Here is an 18362-nt window from a genome sequence, read left to right as displayed (position 1 = left end):
CTCTCTTCTCACACTTTGGCTTCCTCGTCCTGGAAGTCACTACCTGCTTATGGGGGTCCTCGAAATTTCTCCAACCCAGCTTCTCCTCTCCACCAGGCTGCCCCTGCCCAGCTGAGTCAGCCCCATTAGCCACTGCAAAGATTGCCTCATTGCTCTCCCAGACTGGCCCCATGTGCACTGGCTCCTTGCCCACCTTTCCAAAGTGAAATTTGCCAGTATGTCTTCTACGGGTCGGCCCAGTCCCTTTAAGCCCTGATAACTTCCATGCCTCACAGCTTGGGACACACACACACACACACACACTCTCTCTTCTTTTTCTTCCTGCTTTGGGTGGCTAATAATCAACATCCAATGTCTGTAGTCCTCCGTTCTTTCTTCCTTGGTAACGCCCACTCAGCCTTTAGAACAGTCACCTCCTCCAGGACGCCATCCCTGACTGTATTCCAGGCTGTCTCAGAGCACAGGATGCACCTATGTTTACACAGCTCATCCAGGGAACTTGCCACATCTTTTAATGATCTGTTTTTGTGTCCGACTCTCCCACTGCTCGGGGAGTTACGGGCAAGGGGTGTTGTCGTGCCTACTGCATGGCTTGGACCCCGGCAGGGGCCTTGGGACCAGACCCACAGGGCCAGTGGGTGCTCCCGGGCTTGCGGGAACGGCCCGTTGCATGAGGCGCTGCCAGGCGCGCCCAAACCGAGCTTCCGCGGAATCCGGGTCCGGGAAGGCTCAGCTGTCTCCCCGAAATCGTGGATGTGCCACCTGGAGCCCAGACTGCCTGGGCAGGATGTGGAGCTGCGCGTTTGCCTTGCGACCTCTTCCCGGGCTTAAGCCCAAACAGTTTAACGCTAACACTGGCAGTGGCCGGCTGGAGACATTCACCGGATGGCAGAGAGAGCCCCACCTCAGGGCTCGCGCGTGAGGGCTCGGTGCAGCCTCGGAGACTCAGAACGCCGCCGCTTGGAAGGCTCCTCACGTCCAGGCGCCGCGGTCAAGGCTGCGCCCGTTTCCGGCCATGAATTGGGCTTCAGAGTCCGAGCCTCCTGCGCGACCGCCGGCGGAGCGCGGACCTGCGGGGCGGGGGGTGGGTGCACGCCAAAGTCCGGACAGCTAGCCATGTTTCGAGCTCGCAGTCGCCCGTCTGCTAGGTGACGCTCGGCCGCGGCGGGTCCCCTTGGGTTCCCCTTGCATTCCGGTGCCCGTCTCAGCGCCCCGCCCTGTCTCTCTCCGTGGGCCCTCCAGAGGGGCTCCGCGCCTCGGGCGTGGGGGATGGCCCGAGAGGCTGGGCTGCTGAGGTCGGCGGGCGCCGGCGCTCCCGGACTCTCCGCGAGCAGTGGGTGGCCGAACCTTCTCCATCCTTCTGCCCCTGGCGAAAGTGGGAGGGAGGGCGCCAGGCCCAGGGCCGCCAAGTCTCTAAGCGTCTAAGGCCCGACTGACCTTCGCCACAGCACCGGCCTCCGAGTGTACCCCGGGCCGGGAGCATCGCGCCCCCGGCGCCCCCTCCGAGCCGCGAGCGGGGGAGCGGCGCGCGTTGAGGCTGAGGCTCCGCAGTCACGTGGTGGAGAGGAGGGCGGAGGGGCGGGAGGCGGGCGGGGAGGGGAGGGGAGGGGGAGCGGAGCCTGGGGGGAGGGGGAGGGGAGGGGGCGTCCTCCGCAGTTCGCTTCTGGCCGGGGCTCAGGCACCCAGCGAACCCGGAGCTGCCGCGCCGGCCCGGCCGCCGCGCCACCGCCGCCACCGCCGCCACCGCCGCCACCACCGCCACCGCCTCTGCAGCCTCCGAAGCCGCCCGAGCCGCGGGAAACGCCACCGTCGCCGCTCCCGCTGGCCGCCCCCGCCGCGCCCGCCTGGGATCCGGCTTCCACCGCCGCTGCAACCGCCGCCGGAGCGGGAGCGGGACCTCGCTGGGCTGGGCTGGGGGCGGGGGGGCACCGGGAGCAGGGGCGGGCGCGCGGGGAAGACGCACGGGCGGGTTCGGCTCTCCCGGGGACCAGCCCGGGACTGCATCCGGACGGGCGCCTCCCCGCTCCGCGCTGCCCTCGGCCTCACCCCGGGCCCGGGCGGATGAGCCGCGCGCCTGGGGGACATGGAAGCGCTGACGCTGTGGCTTCTCCCCTGGATATGCCAGTGCGTGTCGGTGCGGGCCGACTCCATCATCCACATTGGTGAGAGCAGCAGGCGGCTGGGCACAGGCTGGGCGGGGGCCTCAGTAGCGCAGGAGGTGCGCGGAGTCCAAACTTGGCGGTTCCCTGGTCCGAGGGGCTCCGAGGGCTGTGCTCCAGAAGGGCCGCGCTGCCCCGCGGAGGAGCTGTGCACGGGCCGCGCCGCACTCCCGCGGGCCCCTCGCTGCTCCCCCCTGTCTCCAATCCCTGCGCGGGGGGCCCCTCGGCCTCTGCCAACACGTAGGGCCGCAGCTGCGGGGACCCCGGGGCTGGACACGCGCCCAGGCCGGCACCCCTGGAGGAGCCGTCGCGGGCTCCGGCTAGCCCTTCGGCGCAGCCCAGATCAGTGGGGACCAGGGGACGGACGCAGCCCCGGATCTCGCCAAGTTGGCAGGGCAGAAAAGAGAGGCCCAACCGGAACCGTGTGTGGTGGGTGGGTGCTGTCAGCTTGTGCCGCTGTGTATGCGCCTGGCACCCTGTTGGTATCTCTGCGAGAGGGCGTTGGGGTGTGTGGGGCTATCTGAGCCTGTGTCGGTGAGTACGCGACTGTCAGCCAGCCTGTTAGAGTGGACCCAGTGCTTGTCTGTTTCTCCCGTGTGTGTCAGTGTATCTCTCCGTGTATGTGTGGGTGTGTGTGTATCTGGTTGTGGCGACTGCAGCCCAATCCTGGACAGTCCGAGAGTTTCCTGAGGTTCAAGTCTTGGGCGCCAGCAGATGCTCCGGGTAGTGGGAGCCGAGGGAAGAAAAGTGTGGGCGGCGGCGGCGGCGGTGAGGGGAGTGTGTGTGTGCTGAGCGGGAAGAGATGGATGTAGGGAGAGAACCCATAGAGAAGATGAGAGTGGAGAGGAGGAGGGGGCCGACGGAGGGGGAATGTGTGGGATTTGGTAGCAGGAGAATAATCCTAGGAAGTTGGGCCATGTTGGGGGGCCGAGGGCGGTTGATTTGGGTGAGGCCCTCTGCACCGCCTTTCCGGAAGTTGGGGGAGACCAGCGAGCACGGAGAAACTGGAGATTCAGAGATGTTAGAGGAGGCCCGCATGGTGGGAAAGGCGGGGTGAGGGAGGAGGGCTTGGGATGGAGAGGGGTGATGAGGGACCTAGGCTTGGGTTTGGTGGGCTGCATCGCCCCCCTTCCCTCGCCTGGGGCCGGGGATCAAACACCTTTTTCATGGGGGGCGGGATGAGTGTGGGTATGTGGTCACTTGGGTCGGGGTCATTATAGCCCCTCTGGGTGCATCCTGGAATTGGGGGCCTCCCTCTGCCACCAGCTCTGGGAGGATCATTGGGCCCATCTCTGGGGTGGTGGGCACTTTGGAGTTGCCCAGGCCACAGGGCCAGGCCTGGCCAATCAGAAGCTCAGAGTGGGCAAAGGCTGTGCTAAGCGTGAAAAAGGCCAGCCAGAGGCAACTCTCGAAGAGCTTCTGGCAATTCTAGAAGGCACTTTCAAGATCAGCTCTTTTTGGGCTTCTCAGCCCTGCTGGGTCAGAAGGCAAGGGGTCTACGGGACATTCCCCTCCACACAACATTCAAGGAGGAGGAAGAAGTGGGGAGAGATGGGGAGCAGAAGTCGGAGTCCATTGGCAGGGCTGGGCAGTGTTGCCCAGGAGCCAGGGTGGCACTGAAATGCTGGTTATTCAAGGCCCCTGAGCAAAGAAGCCCCTGAGCAAGAAAGCCACCTCAGCCCTACCTGCTTGGCTCCACTCACAGGGGAATGTGCAGGGCAAAAGGAAGTCATCATTCCCTTTTGGGTTTGGGGCAGGGGATCTTCCTGGCTCCTGGGATGTCAGAACATGTGTGTGCTACCTGAGGGGACTCCAGCTCGGCTCAGTCAGTTGTGTGGGGCATAGGCAGATCATGAGGAATGATCTTGGTTTGAGACACCCGTGAACTGGCGGGAGCATGTGCGATGTGCATGTGTGACTCATGTCAACTGTGTGTACATGCGTGCTGTGTGTGTGGGGGGCATCCTGTGTTGGTTGACTTAGAAAAGCCTTTAACTGTCTGAAATGCCAGTCCAGAACTCCCCCTCTGGCAACCAGAAGTTCTGCCAGCCCCTTGACCAAGGCAGGAGTGGGGGTGGGGTGGGGAGGGAGAGCTTTCCAGGCCGGGTCTTGACCCCTCCTCTCCTCCAGGTGCCATCTTCGAGGAGAACGCGGCCAAGGACGATAGGGTATTCCAGTTGGCCGTATCAGACCTGAGCCTCAACGATGATATCCTGCAGAGTGAGAAGATCACCTACTCCATCAAGGTCATCGAGGCCAACAATCCGTTTCAGGCCGTGCAAGAAGGTGAGTAGCCAGGGTGCCCAGGGTTAAATGGGCCGCGGCCTTCCAGGCTGCGGAGCAGAGGAGGCCTGGGAGCTTGCGACGGGCTTGGCCATGCAGAGCCTCCTATGTGCCTGGACAGCCGCGGTGCCGGCCACAGTGGCGCTCTCCGCGCCTCCCCAAAGCAGCCACGCTGGTAGTGCTCCGCGCAGAAAGGCCCGGCGGGGGAGCTTGCGAGCGCGGGGCGTGTAGTGGGTTTGTGAGCCTTCTTTCCAGCTGGATTGGCGCGTGTGCGCGCCCTAGTCTGGTCGCGCAGGAGTGAGTAGCTCAGGGCTGCGTTTGTTTCTTGACTGTGGGTGGACGCGTCTGTGTCCGTGCACCTCCCCTGACTTCGATGGGCCGGTGTATGGTGTCTTCCTCAATGCCAACCGAGGAGCGCTTGGAAGCCGAGCCTGCAGTCTCCTCTCTCCGGAACTCGGCCCAGTACGTGCCGCATTTCTCATCCTTCACCTGCTCAGTGCTTTGGCTCCTCGCTTCACTTCTCGGCCAGTCGTGCACCTCTGCTGGGTTTGGAGGAGCTGATTTCTCTGCTTTCGCTGTAACCATCGCGGGCGGAGGCGCCGCCGCCTGGGCCCGAGGTAGGCGCTGTTTGACCAGGAAAGGAGTGGAGTTGGTCCAGGCCTGACTGCAGGTAAATCCTAGCCTGCGCCTGGGCAGGCCTGGGCCACAGCCTCTGCCTCAGATCAGACCTGGGGGCAGGGACAACATGTGCACAGGACACTGGACAGGGTGGGGAGAGCGGTATCTGCTGTTCCGTCCTCTCATCCCCTTCTTTCTCTTCTACCTGGTACTAGGCTGGTTCTGGAACCTGGGTTCCTCCCCTACACCACTTAGTTCCAGGTTAGGGTCTTGACGCTCTTTTTGCGCCGGACATCTGCCTAGCCCAGGTCCCTTTCCTTTCCTCTGCTTTCCTCCTCTTATCTGTGGACTAGACTTTGAGGCCAGGAGTGCTGAGGATAAAGGGCACAGCTGGTGGCACAGAGCGTGGGGATTTTTCCAAGAGAAACTGGCAGGACTGTGGGTGTAAGGAGGAGGGGGGTTGGTGGGGGACTCCAGGCTGCCCCCCCTCCCCCAGCCTGCTGAGCCCAGAGTCCTGCTGCCCAGCGTTATAGGTTGGCTGCGGGTTTCTTGGGTACCTGCAAAGACAGGGTGACTCAGTGAAGGCTCTGGTCTGGGCCCAGAAGGCTGGAGCTCATGCTAGGGAGGACTTTGCGTTGGAAATAGATCTTTTGGGAGTCTCCTATTCTTAGGTGTAATAGAGGGAGAAGGCCCAGCTCTGGGGCCTGAACGTCCAAGTACAGGTGTGTGTTAAGGTAGTTATATAAACTCAGAGTTCTGAGTGTGCTTTGGGGGTTGTAGTGAGTGGGGTGATGTTGCTGTTGCCCATTATGAGAACTGCTGCTTCCTGGCCTTGGCAGTATCTGTGGTCAGATGTCCACTGGAGTCCTGGGGGTGGAATCCCTGTCCTTGGTGTGTGATACCACCAGAAGTCCTGGCCCCCTATATTGCCCACCCTGGATTTCTTTTGTGAGCCCTCGTGAAAGTGGGCTCCAGCCAGGTGATGGTGGGCCTCATTAGGCAGGAATGACTAACTTGAGTGGGGATCTGGGTGACAGAAACTTGTCCAGTTATATGCCACAATTTTCAAAGAGCATCCTGCTTCTTTGGTATTGTTCCCACACACTTGCCTCTGTGGACATTCATTCTCTGTGCTGGGGGGCTGAGGACAGAGTAGGGAAGCACACATTCCCTGTACCCAGGAGCTCACAGTGTGACGGGACCTTGCCAGTGTTCCACAGCCCTAGCCAATTTTGCCATCTGGGAATGGAAATCCTAGTGTTGCAGATATGCTCAGTTTTTAAAATGAGGAGCCCCAAATCTGGACTTTAATGTACAATTTGATTTTGAACTACTGTCAACTAATCAAATAATTTACCAACATATTACAAGCCCAACAAAAATAGCTATGGGGCATTCAACCTCCAAACCCCAATGCAACATTTTCCTGGAGACACAGGGCTCCACCCAGGGACTTTTTCTGATGGAAATCTCGCTTTTCTAGTACTTGTGTAACTGAAAAATATCTCAGGCCGACAGTCTCACATGGTATGAGAGTGAGTGTGTGTGAACATCTGTCCTAGGCAGTTGGATTCTCATGTCTGCAGTTGTCCAGGTAGAGGGGTACTGACCAGGTATTGCTGAGCTGCCTGCAGCCCAGAAGAGTGTGTGCTGGTTAAAGATGGTCTATGCTTTCAACTTCTGAGCTGTGTGGGCAGAAATCCAGAGTGTTATCTCATGCCCTTATGTAGAACCTTGGATATCTATGAGGGGTGGGAGGAACCAGCCCTTCCAGGGCCTCAGGGAGTGCAGAAAAATGCTCAGAGGCTGCTTTTCCCTAGCCTGGGGCTTGGCTGGGCAGGCACTCAACTTGCTTAGAGTCTTTCCTTCTCTGCTTTGTGGCTCGCTGTCCATTTGTGGCTTGGCCCTGCCTAATGGATATCTTATCTTTCTTGGGCCTGGATGTTCAATAGGACATGGGTGGTAGACACGGTTTGGGTGGGAAGAAAAGGACTTTTTGGGGTGGGGGAGAGGCCAAAGATGAAGGGGACAGAGACAGACTGGGGTTTAATCTCCATCATGGATTGGAGAAGCTCCCAGTGATCCCCTGTGGATTGGGGATTGAGCTGATTCTGTCCCTGTTTTGGGCCAAGAGACAGCATTGTAACTGGAGTCCAGCTGCTTGCCACCATGTACAAGAATAACATGAAGATTTGTGGGGAAGAAAAGAGGTTTTTGTTAATAGGGTACGCAATTTGAGGGCGCCTAGAGCATTCCTGTTCCAAGCCAACCTCATGCACAAAGCACAGGAAACCAGCCACCCCCAGGACCAGAGTTAGAGTCAGAGTCTAGCCACCTCGCCCCATCTTATCTGTCCTTTTGGCGCTCATGGCAGCCACATGAATGGGTCTCCATCCGCAGGCTCTCTGTCTTTCTGGTGCACATGTGGGTTCTAGTGTCACCATCACCTTGCTGCAGCTCTCTCTGCTGAGGTGTGCTTCCAGATCACTCCAGTTGGCCGTTCAGGGGAAGCTACATCCATGGGTCTGTGGTGTCCAAGGTTGCCTGTGCCCCTGGGGCTAAGGAATGTTCCCAGCTCATGCCTCTGTGTGCTGCTCTCAGGGCGAGCCCAAGGGTTGGTGTTGTTGAGGCCTGTGCCAACCTGGGACTCTGACTCTGCGACCTGGCTCCTGACTGTGCAAGGCCTAAGCCCTAAGTGCACTCCAACTGAGGATGGGAGGCAAGCAAGAGAATAGGTTTCTGCCTGTGTTCTGTTTTCAAGTACCCTCCCCAAATCCCACGCACTGTGGGAGTGTCCAGCTTTTCAACCAATGTGTACTATTGTATGCCATGTTTGTCTTTGCCCCCTTCTGGCCACCATGTTCCACAAGGGGACAGTGTTCAGAGCCATGCACTAGTCTATGATATCTTGGCCTAGGGTGGGGCTCTAGCCTTTGCGGTGCCTTGCTGACCTCTGCCATACACAGGTGTTTTGACCTTTTCTGCCTGTGCAGCGTCAGTATAAGCTTCCCTTGGTTGGGTCATGAGCTCAGCTGCCAGGGCCAGGCACACTGGATCGTTTACAGTTCCTCCAACAGCCTCCTCCTGCTGCCATTTTGATCTGTGGCCTTGGCATTTCTCCCTGCCCTTCTTCCCTTCTCTGGGGGAGTGCAGCCTCTGTGCTGGGTCAGGGTTCCCCTGGATTAGAATCTCCCCCACTCCCCAGCTATCTGATGAGACCCTCCTGTTATAGCGCCATAAAGGGACTGTTTTCAAATCCTGTCTGTCTCACTTGCAGTATGACCCTGGGGGAGTCCAGGCCCTGCTCTGAGCTTCTGTTGCTGTATGTTAAAAGGAAACAATCGTACCTTCCTTATAGGATTATTGCGAGGATTAAATGAGTGAGATGTGTGTGCATTGTCTGTGGAAGGCCTGTGTTAGGTGTTCAGTAAACACTGAATCCGCCCTGGCTGGTGTAGCTCAGTGGATTGAGCGCGGGCCTGTGAACCAGACAATCGCGGTTCGATTCCCAGTCAGGGCACATGCTTGGGTTGCAGGCCAGTTTCTGGCAGGAGCCAGTTCCCTGCAGGGGATGCAAGAGAAGCAACCATACATTGATGTTTCCTTCTTCTCTCCTTCATTTCCCCTCCAAAGATAAATAAATAAAATATTAAAAAAAACACACCAAAAAAACACTGAATCCCTCTCCTTTCCTTGATCCAGCTGTGAAATCATCTCATCTTCTCTTGAGGTTGTTGTTGTTTTCAGCTGCATCATTTCTTAAGCTAGTGAATTTCTTGACAGCAGACCCTCATTGACCTTTCTACAATATTTTCAGCTTTTTATTTAGCGCTCTCACCCCTGATTACAAAAGAAACGCTTTGCTACAATGAGCATGTGTTAATTTAAAAGTGTACAAAGAAAAAGGGCAATGCATGTTCAATCTATAAAATGTGGAGTGTACAGGAAAGAGACAGGACAATTTATATTTGGGAGAAATTAGATTTATAACCTTGCAGTTCACCCAAAACTTCCTTACTTCCAGGTCTAGCTTGATTCTCAGCAGGGGACATTCTCAGACTCATAATTAAAATGATGAAAACTGTAAATAACTTCTTTCAGACTGAAAAATGTTTTGTTAAAATAAAATAAAGTTCTCGTAAAGTAAAAAAAGAGGACAAAATCATTCTGAATTCTACCTCTGTTATTTCCTTCTAGTTTTCTTCTCCACTATATTTTATAAATGCTGAGAGCTCCTGTTCAGTTGTATGTCTTCCTTTTTTCATTTAACATATCATTGACTTTTTCTGAAATCACTGTGACCTATTTGTAAACATTACTTTTAGCAGCTGCATATATTTTTCAATATTCAAATCAACTTATTATTATTTTTAATACTTTTGATTTTTATTGTTGTCCAAGTACAGTTTTCTTCCATTTCCCCCCACCTCTCTCCACCACCCCAGCCCTCCCTCCCTCCCGTTTCCACCCCCCTTGTTATTGTCCACGTGTCCTTTGTAGTTGTTCCTATAAACCCTTCACCCTTTTTTTTTGCCTATTATCTCCTCCCCTTCCCTTCTGGTTACTGTCAGCTTGTTCCCAATTTCAGTGTCTTCGATTATATTTTGCTTGCTTGTTTGTTTAAAACAACTTATTGTTTAAATAATGGAATCATTTATGCTGAGATGCACTTAAGTATTACTGAAAAAATTGGAAACTACTTTGAGTTTTTGTCCTATGATTTGTACCCACAATTTCTTCAGGCCAATTTTGTATATAAGCTCCTTACAAACTATCTTTTAAGCTAGTTGGTCAGTCTTTATGTGTTTATGTTAAAAAAAAAGTGAAACACACTTGATGAACTATGCACTTGATGAAGATTTAAAGTTAGCAAATAATAACAGAAATTATATTTAACTCTTGAAAATGTTATATCTTAGATTTAGTTGGCAAAGTTCATATTAACAAAGTGTCAAAATTTGTCTTCTAGATACCAGAAGAGATGCTAACTTGTTAAATAAGAAAAATTATATTGTTTTTACAGTGCCTGCTCAAGGAGAAGATTATATAAATGCATAAATGGATAACANACGATCGCGGTTCGATTCCCAGTCAGGGCACATGCCTGGGTTGCAGGCCAGTTCCCAGCAGGGGACTCACGAGAGGCAACCATACATTGATATTTCTCTCCTTCTCTCCTTCCCTTCCTCTCTAAAGATAAATAAATAAAATATTAAAAAAAAACATATTAACAAAGTGTCAAAATTTGTCTTCTAGATACCAGAAGAGATGCTAACTTGTTAAATAAGAAAAATTATATTGTTTTAACAGTGCCTGCTCAAGGAGAAGATTATATAAATGCATAAATGGATAACAGAACTGGCTGAATACTAGTCCTCCCTGTTCACAGTATTATCTTGTGCTATAAGTGAAAAACCCAAGTCGTGGGTTGTCCTGTAGAGGTATCTGTCGTAGCGAGGAGAGACGACAGTTTACGGAAGAGGATGAATTAAGGAATATATGGGAGGCAATATTCCTTTTAAGTACAGGTGTTTTAGGATGACAAGGCAAAATCCACCAAAGTATAGCTTGGTGTTCACAGAATGAAACAATGAAACAGTGGTATACAGTGAAGATAAACTCAGCAAGCTTGTTGATGGCCCTCTGATGGTCTTGGTGGTTTTGTGTTGGTTACTTCTAGCTTGTCACTCTGCCCTCACACACTGTGCTGGTGCAGAGGCATTCTGCTAGATGGTATTTCTCCCTGAGCTTTGATGCCTCTAGCATTTTCCTTGGCTTCGCTTCAGAATTATGGGTCCCATGGCAGTCGTATCCTTGCACCCCCGCAGTGGAGTCACCTTTCTCTCTGGGAGTGGCGTTATTGGTCCCTGCATGGGAAATACTGTCAGGGTCTCCCTGAATGTGATGTTAGTGCCAGTAAAGATGCCTGTAGGCCCACTGCCATCATTCCCACTCACTTGGCTATACTAGTTTTCTCTTAGAATTGAAGCAAATTTTGCCACAAAATTTTTACTTGGTTAAAAACATACTGTGTTTTTCAGACAATAAGACACACCCCCTTGCCCTGGCTGGTGTAGCTCAGTGGATTGAGCGCGGGCCTGCAAACCACACGATCACGGTTCAATTCCCAGTCAGGGCACATGCATGGGTTGCAGGCCAATTCCCAGCAGGGGACTCAAGAGGGGCAACCATACATTGATATTTCTCTCCTTCTCTCCTTCCCTTCCCTTCTAAAGATAAATAAAATCTTAAAAAAAAGACACACCCCCAATTTGGGAGGAAAATGGGGGTGCAACTTGTAGTCCGAAAGTAGCTTAGCTAGCTTACTCTGGGTAGGGGGTGGCAGTGGTGGAGCGGGGTCACAGGTGATTAAATATTTTACCACATTTTTTGCTTCAAATTTTTTTCCTCCTCATGGTCTGTTGCATCTTACAGTCTGAAAAAATCGGTAAATAGACCATCTTACAGTTCTGGGTCTCACTGGACTAAAATTGACCATCTTACAGTTTGGCCATGAACTGACCATCTTACAGTTTGACCATGAACTTCATTGACCATGAACTGTAAATTGGCCATCTTACAGTTCATGGTTCTCACTGGACTAAAATCACGGTGTCAGCTGTGCTCATCCCATCTGGAGGCTCTTGGAAAGGCTCTGTTTCCTCACCTTTTCAGCTTCCAGAGGCTGCCTGCTTCCCTCGGCTCCTGGCCCCCTTTCTCCATCGTCACACCAGCAATGGTGGGTGCAGTTCTTCTCATGGCCTGTCAGTCTGATTTTGCTTCTGTCATCGCAGCTCCTTCTGTACCTTTGATTCTTCTGCCTCCCTTTTTCTAGAATGCTTGTGATTGAATTGGGCATCCCTGGATAACTCAGGGTTAAAGTTAGCTGATTAGCAACCTTAATTCCATCTGCAGCCTTAAGGGTCCTTTGCTGTGTAGCCTAACATATTCATAGTTCCAGGGGTTAGGACCTGGGGAACTTTGTGGGCTGTTACTCTGCTTCCATGTTGGCACATCTGTTGGTGCCCACTGTAGCCAGTGCACGTTGTCCACCCTTTTTCTTTCTTCTGCAAGGTTGACTGCACTCTTGCTACTGGGTGGCATTCTCTTGTCTTAGCCAGACTTACTAGAGTTACTGGTGACCTACAGACATGTTTTCATGTCTGCCAAGCTCGCTCTGGAGAATGGCACACTGTAAGCCTGTGGGCCTCTGTAGACTTATTTGTGATCTCCAGCAACAAACTGATGTCCTTCCGTGAGCCTGGAAGTTGCTCGTACCTAAAGAAGTTCCTAAAGAATCTGCCTTTGTAAATTTGTGTCACTACTCGGGCCAGTGACCTCCTTTTTTAACCAGAATAGGTTTTCCTTCAGACCCTTCCCACTTGCCTCTCCTCTACCTCCCCACCCACCCTAGAGCCCAAGGGGGCCTTGCAGAGGTCAGTCTGGCTCGGGTCAGCTGCTCTTCTTGGCCCCGAAAGGGCTGCTGCCGTAGGTGCTTTAAGTTGGAAGATGGCTGTGCCCATGGCTGTAGGCACTGATGGCCCCTCACTAGGGCTGGGCTGGGGCTGGGGAACCATCTCGTTCTCTCTCTGATTTCTCACAGCTTGTGGCTGTGTAAAGGAATGATTGCCATCTTTCCCCTGCCAAACTCCCAAGCTTCAGAGCTGTCTTTTGTTTTAGGGTCCCTCCTTTGTGTGTATACCCACACACACACGCACACACACGTGCATACATACATGCAAGCAAAGACATGCGCACATACACTCTGAATTTTTATAGACTAGGCTCCTGTCTCATCTATGTCCACATATTTTGGGTTCTGGAGGCTCCCTTTTAGTATTTCTGATTTTAAAAAAATATATTTTATTGATTATGTCTTTACAGTGTCCCATTTCCCCCCTTCACTCCCCTCCACCCTGCACACCCCATCCCCCCCATTCTCTCCCTTCAGTTCATGTCCATGTATCACAAGTTCTTTAGCTTCTACATTTCCTATTCTTGCCCTCCCCCCTGTCTATTTTCTACCCACTGTCTGTACTACTTATTCTCTGTACCTTCTCCCCCCTTCTCCTCCTCCCACTCCCCTGTTGCTAACCCTTCTTACGATCCATTTCTATGGTTCCACTCCTGATCTAGCTGTCTGCTTAGTTTGCTTTTGTTTTAGGTGTGGTTGTTAATAACTGTGAGTTTGCTGTCCTTTCACTGTTCATATTTTTTATCTTCTTTTTCTTAGATAAGTCCCTTTAACGTTTCATGTAATAAGGGCTTGGTGATGATGAACTCCTTGAACTTGACCTTATCTGAGAAGCACTTTATCTGCCCTTCCATTCTAAATGAAAGCTTTGCTGGATAGAGCAATCTTGGATGTAGGCCTTTGGATTTCATGACTTGGAATACTTCTTTCCAGCTCCTTCTTGCCTGTAAGATCTCTTTTGAGAAATCAGCTGACAGTCTGATGGGGACTCCTTTGTAGGTAACTGTCTCCTTATCTCTTGCTACTTCTAGGATATTATCCTTCATTTTAACCTTGGCTAATGTAATTATGATGTGCTTTGGTGTGTTCCTTTGGTGCTGGGTCCAGCTTCTTTGGGACTCTCTGAGCTTCCTGGATTTCCTGGAAGTCTATTTCCTTTGCCAGATTGGGGAAGTTCTGCTTTAGTATTTGGTCAAATAAGTTTTCCACTTGTTGCTGTTCCTCTTCCCCTCCTGGTACCCCTATAATTCGGCTGTTGGAACGTTTAAAGATGTCCTGGAGGTTCCTAAGCCTCTCCTCATTTTTTAAATTCTTGTTTCTTCATTCTTTTCTGTTTGGTCATTTCTTTCTTCCTTGTGGTCCACTCCATTGATTTGAGTCCCAGTTTTGTTTCCATCACTATTGGTTCCCTGTGCATTTTGCTTCATTTCACTTAGTGTAGCCTTCATTTTTTCATCTAATTTGCGACTAAAATTAACCAGTTCTGTGAGCATCCTGATCACCAGTGTTTTGAACTGTGCATCTGAAAGGTTGGCTATTTTTTGGTCTCTTAGAAGTATTGGCTCTGGGACTTTGAGCTGTTCTTCTGCTTGAGCCATAATGTTTTGGTCAGGTGGCTCCTGTTATGTATGAGGGGCGGAGCCTTAGGTGTTCACCAGGGCGGGGCAACCCAGTGTCTGGGTTGTGACACTGTATGTGGGGGCGGGGTCAGAGAAAGGGTAATGGTGTTTGTTCTGATCTCTCTCAGGTTTTGGTCTCCTCTGCTGCTTCCCTCAAGCAAATTGGGCCCTTTTGGTGCCGGTTCCCAGGTGTGTGGGCTTGTGTATGTTCTAGGACCCTGTGGGTCTCTCCAACGAATTGTCCTGTGAGGCTGGGACCCTCTCCCAGCACCTCAACCCCCCAAAGTTTTTCCAGTTGGTGCTTTTAGGCTTTAATTTCCATCGCTGGGGCCCTGGGTTGTGGGGTCTGTCTCACTGCTCGTTCCTTTGCTTGGTTTATGAGTCTGGATGAATGGTTTGTTGTTGTTGGACTTCAGTACAGTTCAATTTTTTGTTTGTTTTTGTTGTGTTTTTGTTTCTAAATCTTTCTTGTCCTTAAACTTGGTTGTGCGAGGAAGTACAGTGTTTCCACCTACGCCTCCATCTAGCTGGAGGTCTCCCTTTTATTATTTCTATTGTCATGTGCTTGTTCCCAGATTGGGAGGTTAGGCTTAACTGGCAGTAAACAGGTAGACACCTCACGCCACTTCTGTAGGTTTCTCTTGGAGGGTAGCTGAGTTTGACCCTTAGCACTCAGAGCCACATCTTCTAAGGCAGACAGAACTTGTCTTTCTAAATTCTTGTCAATGCCAGGTCAAAATCCCCTAGCCTGTCCCCTCTAGCCATCATTTTACTTCTTTACTTGGCCTTCTCACTACCCAGAAAATGCCATCTCCTAAAAACCTGGAACATTCAGTCTGCACTTCTTGTTCCCAAACCATTTCTAACCCAGTGTGATCCCTGCATGTGAATCTTTTTAGACTTGGCTGCTCAGGGCCGTGACTCTTTGTCCCTACCTTTTGGTTTTGTTCTGTGGTTCCCTTTATGTCAGTCAGGATAGACTACATTAGGGTGTGGTAACAAATAATTCCAAAATCTCAGTGGCTTAACATAAAAATTTATCTCTTGCCCATGCTACAATGGCCATCGTTGATCAGCTTAGAGCTTGGTTCATCTTGGTCACGGTCACTCAGCTCGAATGTTGCCAATTGCTGTGCCAGAAGAAAAGAGCTCTGGGGAGACTCGGTCTGGATGTGACACATCCATGTCACTTCTGTTTAAAACTTACTGGCTGAAACTAGTCGTGTTGTCCCAGCCAGTCTTAAGGAGTCCAGGAAGCACAGTCTTAAGCTGTGCCTGGAAAGGGGAGAACTAGAAGTATTTGGTGAGTGACACAAATACCTATGGCCCTGTTCATGCAAAACAGCCTCCCATTTCTTTGGTGACTTATTAAAACAATAACAACATTTTAGGTAATGGATCCGTATTGAGTCAAATCCGTGGCTCCTATCAATTCCCGTTTGCCCATTCATGTACTTTTCCTTCTGCCCCCCAAAAATCTGGGCAGCCCTTTGGTATGGTGGGACGTCAGAAAGCCTGGGCCCTCAGCCCCAGCTGGGCTGTCACCTATACTTTTATCAGTGTCTACTAATCTTGCCCTCTGTAAACTAGGGCCTGGACTGGTCCTGTTCTCAGAAGACTTGGGTCAGATGCTTCCTAAGCAATGAGATGGAGATTGGCATCCAGGCTTTGCCATTGCTGGGGCCAGCACTAGTGGGCTCCCCCAGCTGGACTTCAGCAAGTTGGTCCTTCCTGTGGCATCAGCAGGGCTCCCTGTGGTCCTGCTCCTCTTACAGACCTCTCCTGCTTTCCCCTTCATCTCCTCCCCACACCCTCCTCACCCCTGCCTGCCCTCACGGCAGCTTCTCTTTCTTTGGTTACAGCATTGGGCAGGGCCGAGGCTCATCTCTCTGCCATGGGCTGGCCCATCACAGCCCCTTGGGGGTGTGGCCTTTCTGACTGGCACGGAGCCCAGCAAGGTGATATCCCATCAGCTGGGTTCTCAAAGACCTTCCCCCTAGTGTATAAATAGCCAGTTTTCTGGCCAGTGGCCATAGATTGGGAAGAGAAAGACCCAGAGTTCTCCCTTCTAGGCCTGAAGCATCGGTAGGGTAGCTGTGAGGTGATTAGATGTTTTTGGGCTTAAGCTGTGGGTGGGGCAGGCACCGAGGGGGGGAAGCCACAGGCCGCCAGCTGGGGGCCCAGGATGGTCCTCAGCCTGGGCTGCATCTCCTCTTCCTGCCAGATCTGGGACATGTGGCCCTGGCTGGCCCAATCTACCCAATTTGCTTCCCTCACATCAGTCCTTCACCAGACCCAGACAGAGGCAGCCAGATGTCACAGCTGCATCTCTGCCCCTGTCCTTTTCCAGTGCTCAGCCTGGGCTGCCCACGCCGCGACATGAGAACAGGCGTGGTGCTCAGGAGATGGGGGCAGGAGGAGGCTTGTTGCCCTCCCTTACAGTCTGGGGTTCCTGTTCCTGCTCTGCTCTCTGGCTTTGTGCAGGCTTCTGTGACTGGAGGATGGGAGTGACAACACAGGACAGCCTTGACGATCAGTTGAGGAAATGAGCTAAAACGCCTAGCTAAGGGCCAGGCAAAAAGGGCAGGGATGGTTGTCACATTACCAGCCTGAGTGATCCCAGGGGGCTTTTGGTCTCCTGCCCTTCCTCGCCTGGGCTAGGCAGGATCCCCCAGCTGCTGCACCATTTAGGGGAGCTGGGAGTTGTGCTGTAGCCTTTTGCAGTGTCCCGAGGGAGCAGGGAAGGAGGTTGGTACTGACAACCTGGTTCCTATGCAGGCTGCTTAGAGCCATCTGTGTGGACTGGGGCTCCGGGAACCTGCAGACTGCCCTTGAACAATATTGCAATCTTGCTGTTCTGAGTGCACAGAGTGGCTGGAATCTGCCCCATGTGGCCTAGACCCCAGGAGCCTGCCATAGGGCACGCATAACTTGCTCTATTTGGTGGAAAGGTGTCAGGCAGGTCTGGGTTCAGATCTCAGCTCTGTGACTGATTAGCTGAGAGGTCACTCGCCCTGCCCTCCAAACCTCAGTTCCACCATCTGTGAAGTGGTGATGGCTCTAGAGAGGTGATACATGCCCAGCAGGAAGAAGGCTGTCAGCCAGCAGCAGTCCCGTGGGATGCCCAGTAGAAGTGTGCTCAGCCTCATGCTGGGATTAAGGGTTTGGGTAGTGGCATATAAGGGTGTTGGTAGGCATTTGTTCTCCCTGTGTCCTGGGCCCCTGCCAAGGGTATATGATACCCCTTGGTGATACCAACTCTCAGGGAAGGGCAGAGACATGGACCCCACTGGCTAAATTCCATCCCCTCTCCAACCCGCCCCTAGCAGTAGCCATTTCTGTGCTGGCCCTGGCATGGCCTGAGCTCCCGCACATTCAGCCTCAGCCTGGCCAGGCCGGTGGGCTCTGCACTGCCTCTCTGTGCAGCTCCTCCTGCTCTGTGCAGAGGTGGAGCCTACAGGTCTTGCTTTGGCTCTTCTCCTGGACTGGGGCTGGGGGCTTTCTTCTCAGCACCGAGAGGCTGGAGAAGAGAGGGACCACATTTGGGGGCTCTGGGCTAGGCTCCCTGTGCTTGTCTCATTATGTGGTCATTACCTGGGCTAGTGCCAGGCACTGAGGTGGCCCTGACTTGGCTTGGACCTAAGGTGCCCTCTGCCTTTCCTGTCATGGCTACAGATGTCAAATACTATTCCTCAGCCCTAGGACTTCCACAACTCCGCTCAGAGTTCTAAGTAGCCCACACAATCAGGTGGGGTGCCTCCGAGTTCTATAGACTCCTATTTGGGGCTTAGAGCTCTGACAGTGCATCTCTCCCTGTCAGTTAGCCCCAGGATGGAGCCTCTGCTTAGGGCCGGCTTAGGGCTTTTCCTGGGTACCTGAGAAAGGCTTTGTGGGGCTGAGGTGTGACACTACGTGCTCACAGCACTGAGCTGGGGCTGCACCGTGTGTCTATAGCCAGTGTTCCTCCAGGGACAGTAGGCAGGGTGGCCATGCCCCTGGGGGAGCATGTTGTGGTGGGCAGTGCTGAGGAGGGAAGACTGTCAAGGAGGTTGGGTCAGGACCTTGGCAGTCTGTGGAATCTAGGCAGAGATCCCTGGCCCTGTGTATGCATGAGTGCGTGAGTGTGTATCTATGTGTTCTTGAGTATGTGTGCAAGTGTGAGTGTATTGCATGTATGTGCATGTGTGCTTCAGCATGTGTACATGAGTG

At 52.7% G+C, this 18362-nt stretch overlaps 1 protein-coding gene across 1 annotated transcript in view; it reads left to right on the top strand.

Moving 5' to 3' along the window:
* Window positions 1–1975: 1975 nt before the first annotated feature.
* Window positions 1976–18362, top strand: part of GRID1 (glutamate ionotropic receptor delta type subunit 1) — a 722282-nt gene continuing 705895 nt past the window's right edge. Inside the window, exons 1-2 of the mRNA XM_037049370.1 lie at window positions 1976–2162; window positions 4290–4445. Of these exons, the coding sequence (XP_036905265.1) occupies window positions 2084–2162; window positions 4290–4445 (235 nt within the window). The 5' untranslated portion in view covers window positions 1976–2083. The remainder of the gene's footprint in view (window positions 2163–4289; window positions 4446–18362) is intronic.

This window comes from Sturnira hondurensis, unplaced genomic scaffold (assembly GCF_014824575.4).
Source record: "Sturnira hondurensis isolate 20B ecotype Veracruz unplaced genomic scaffold, ASM1482457v3 Scaffold0006496, whole genome shotgun sequence".
NCBI classification, from domain to species: Eukaryota; Metazoa; Chordata; class Mammalia; order Chiroptera; family Phyllostomidae; genus Sturnira; species Sturnira hondurensis.
This window is presented reverse-complemented; position numbering and strand designations above follow the sequence as displayed.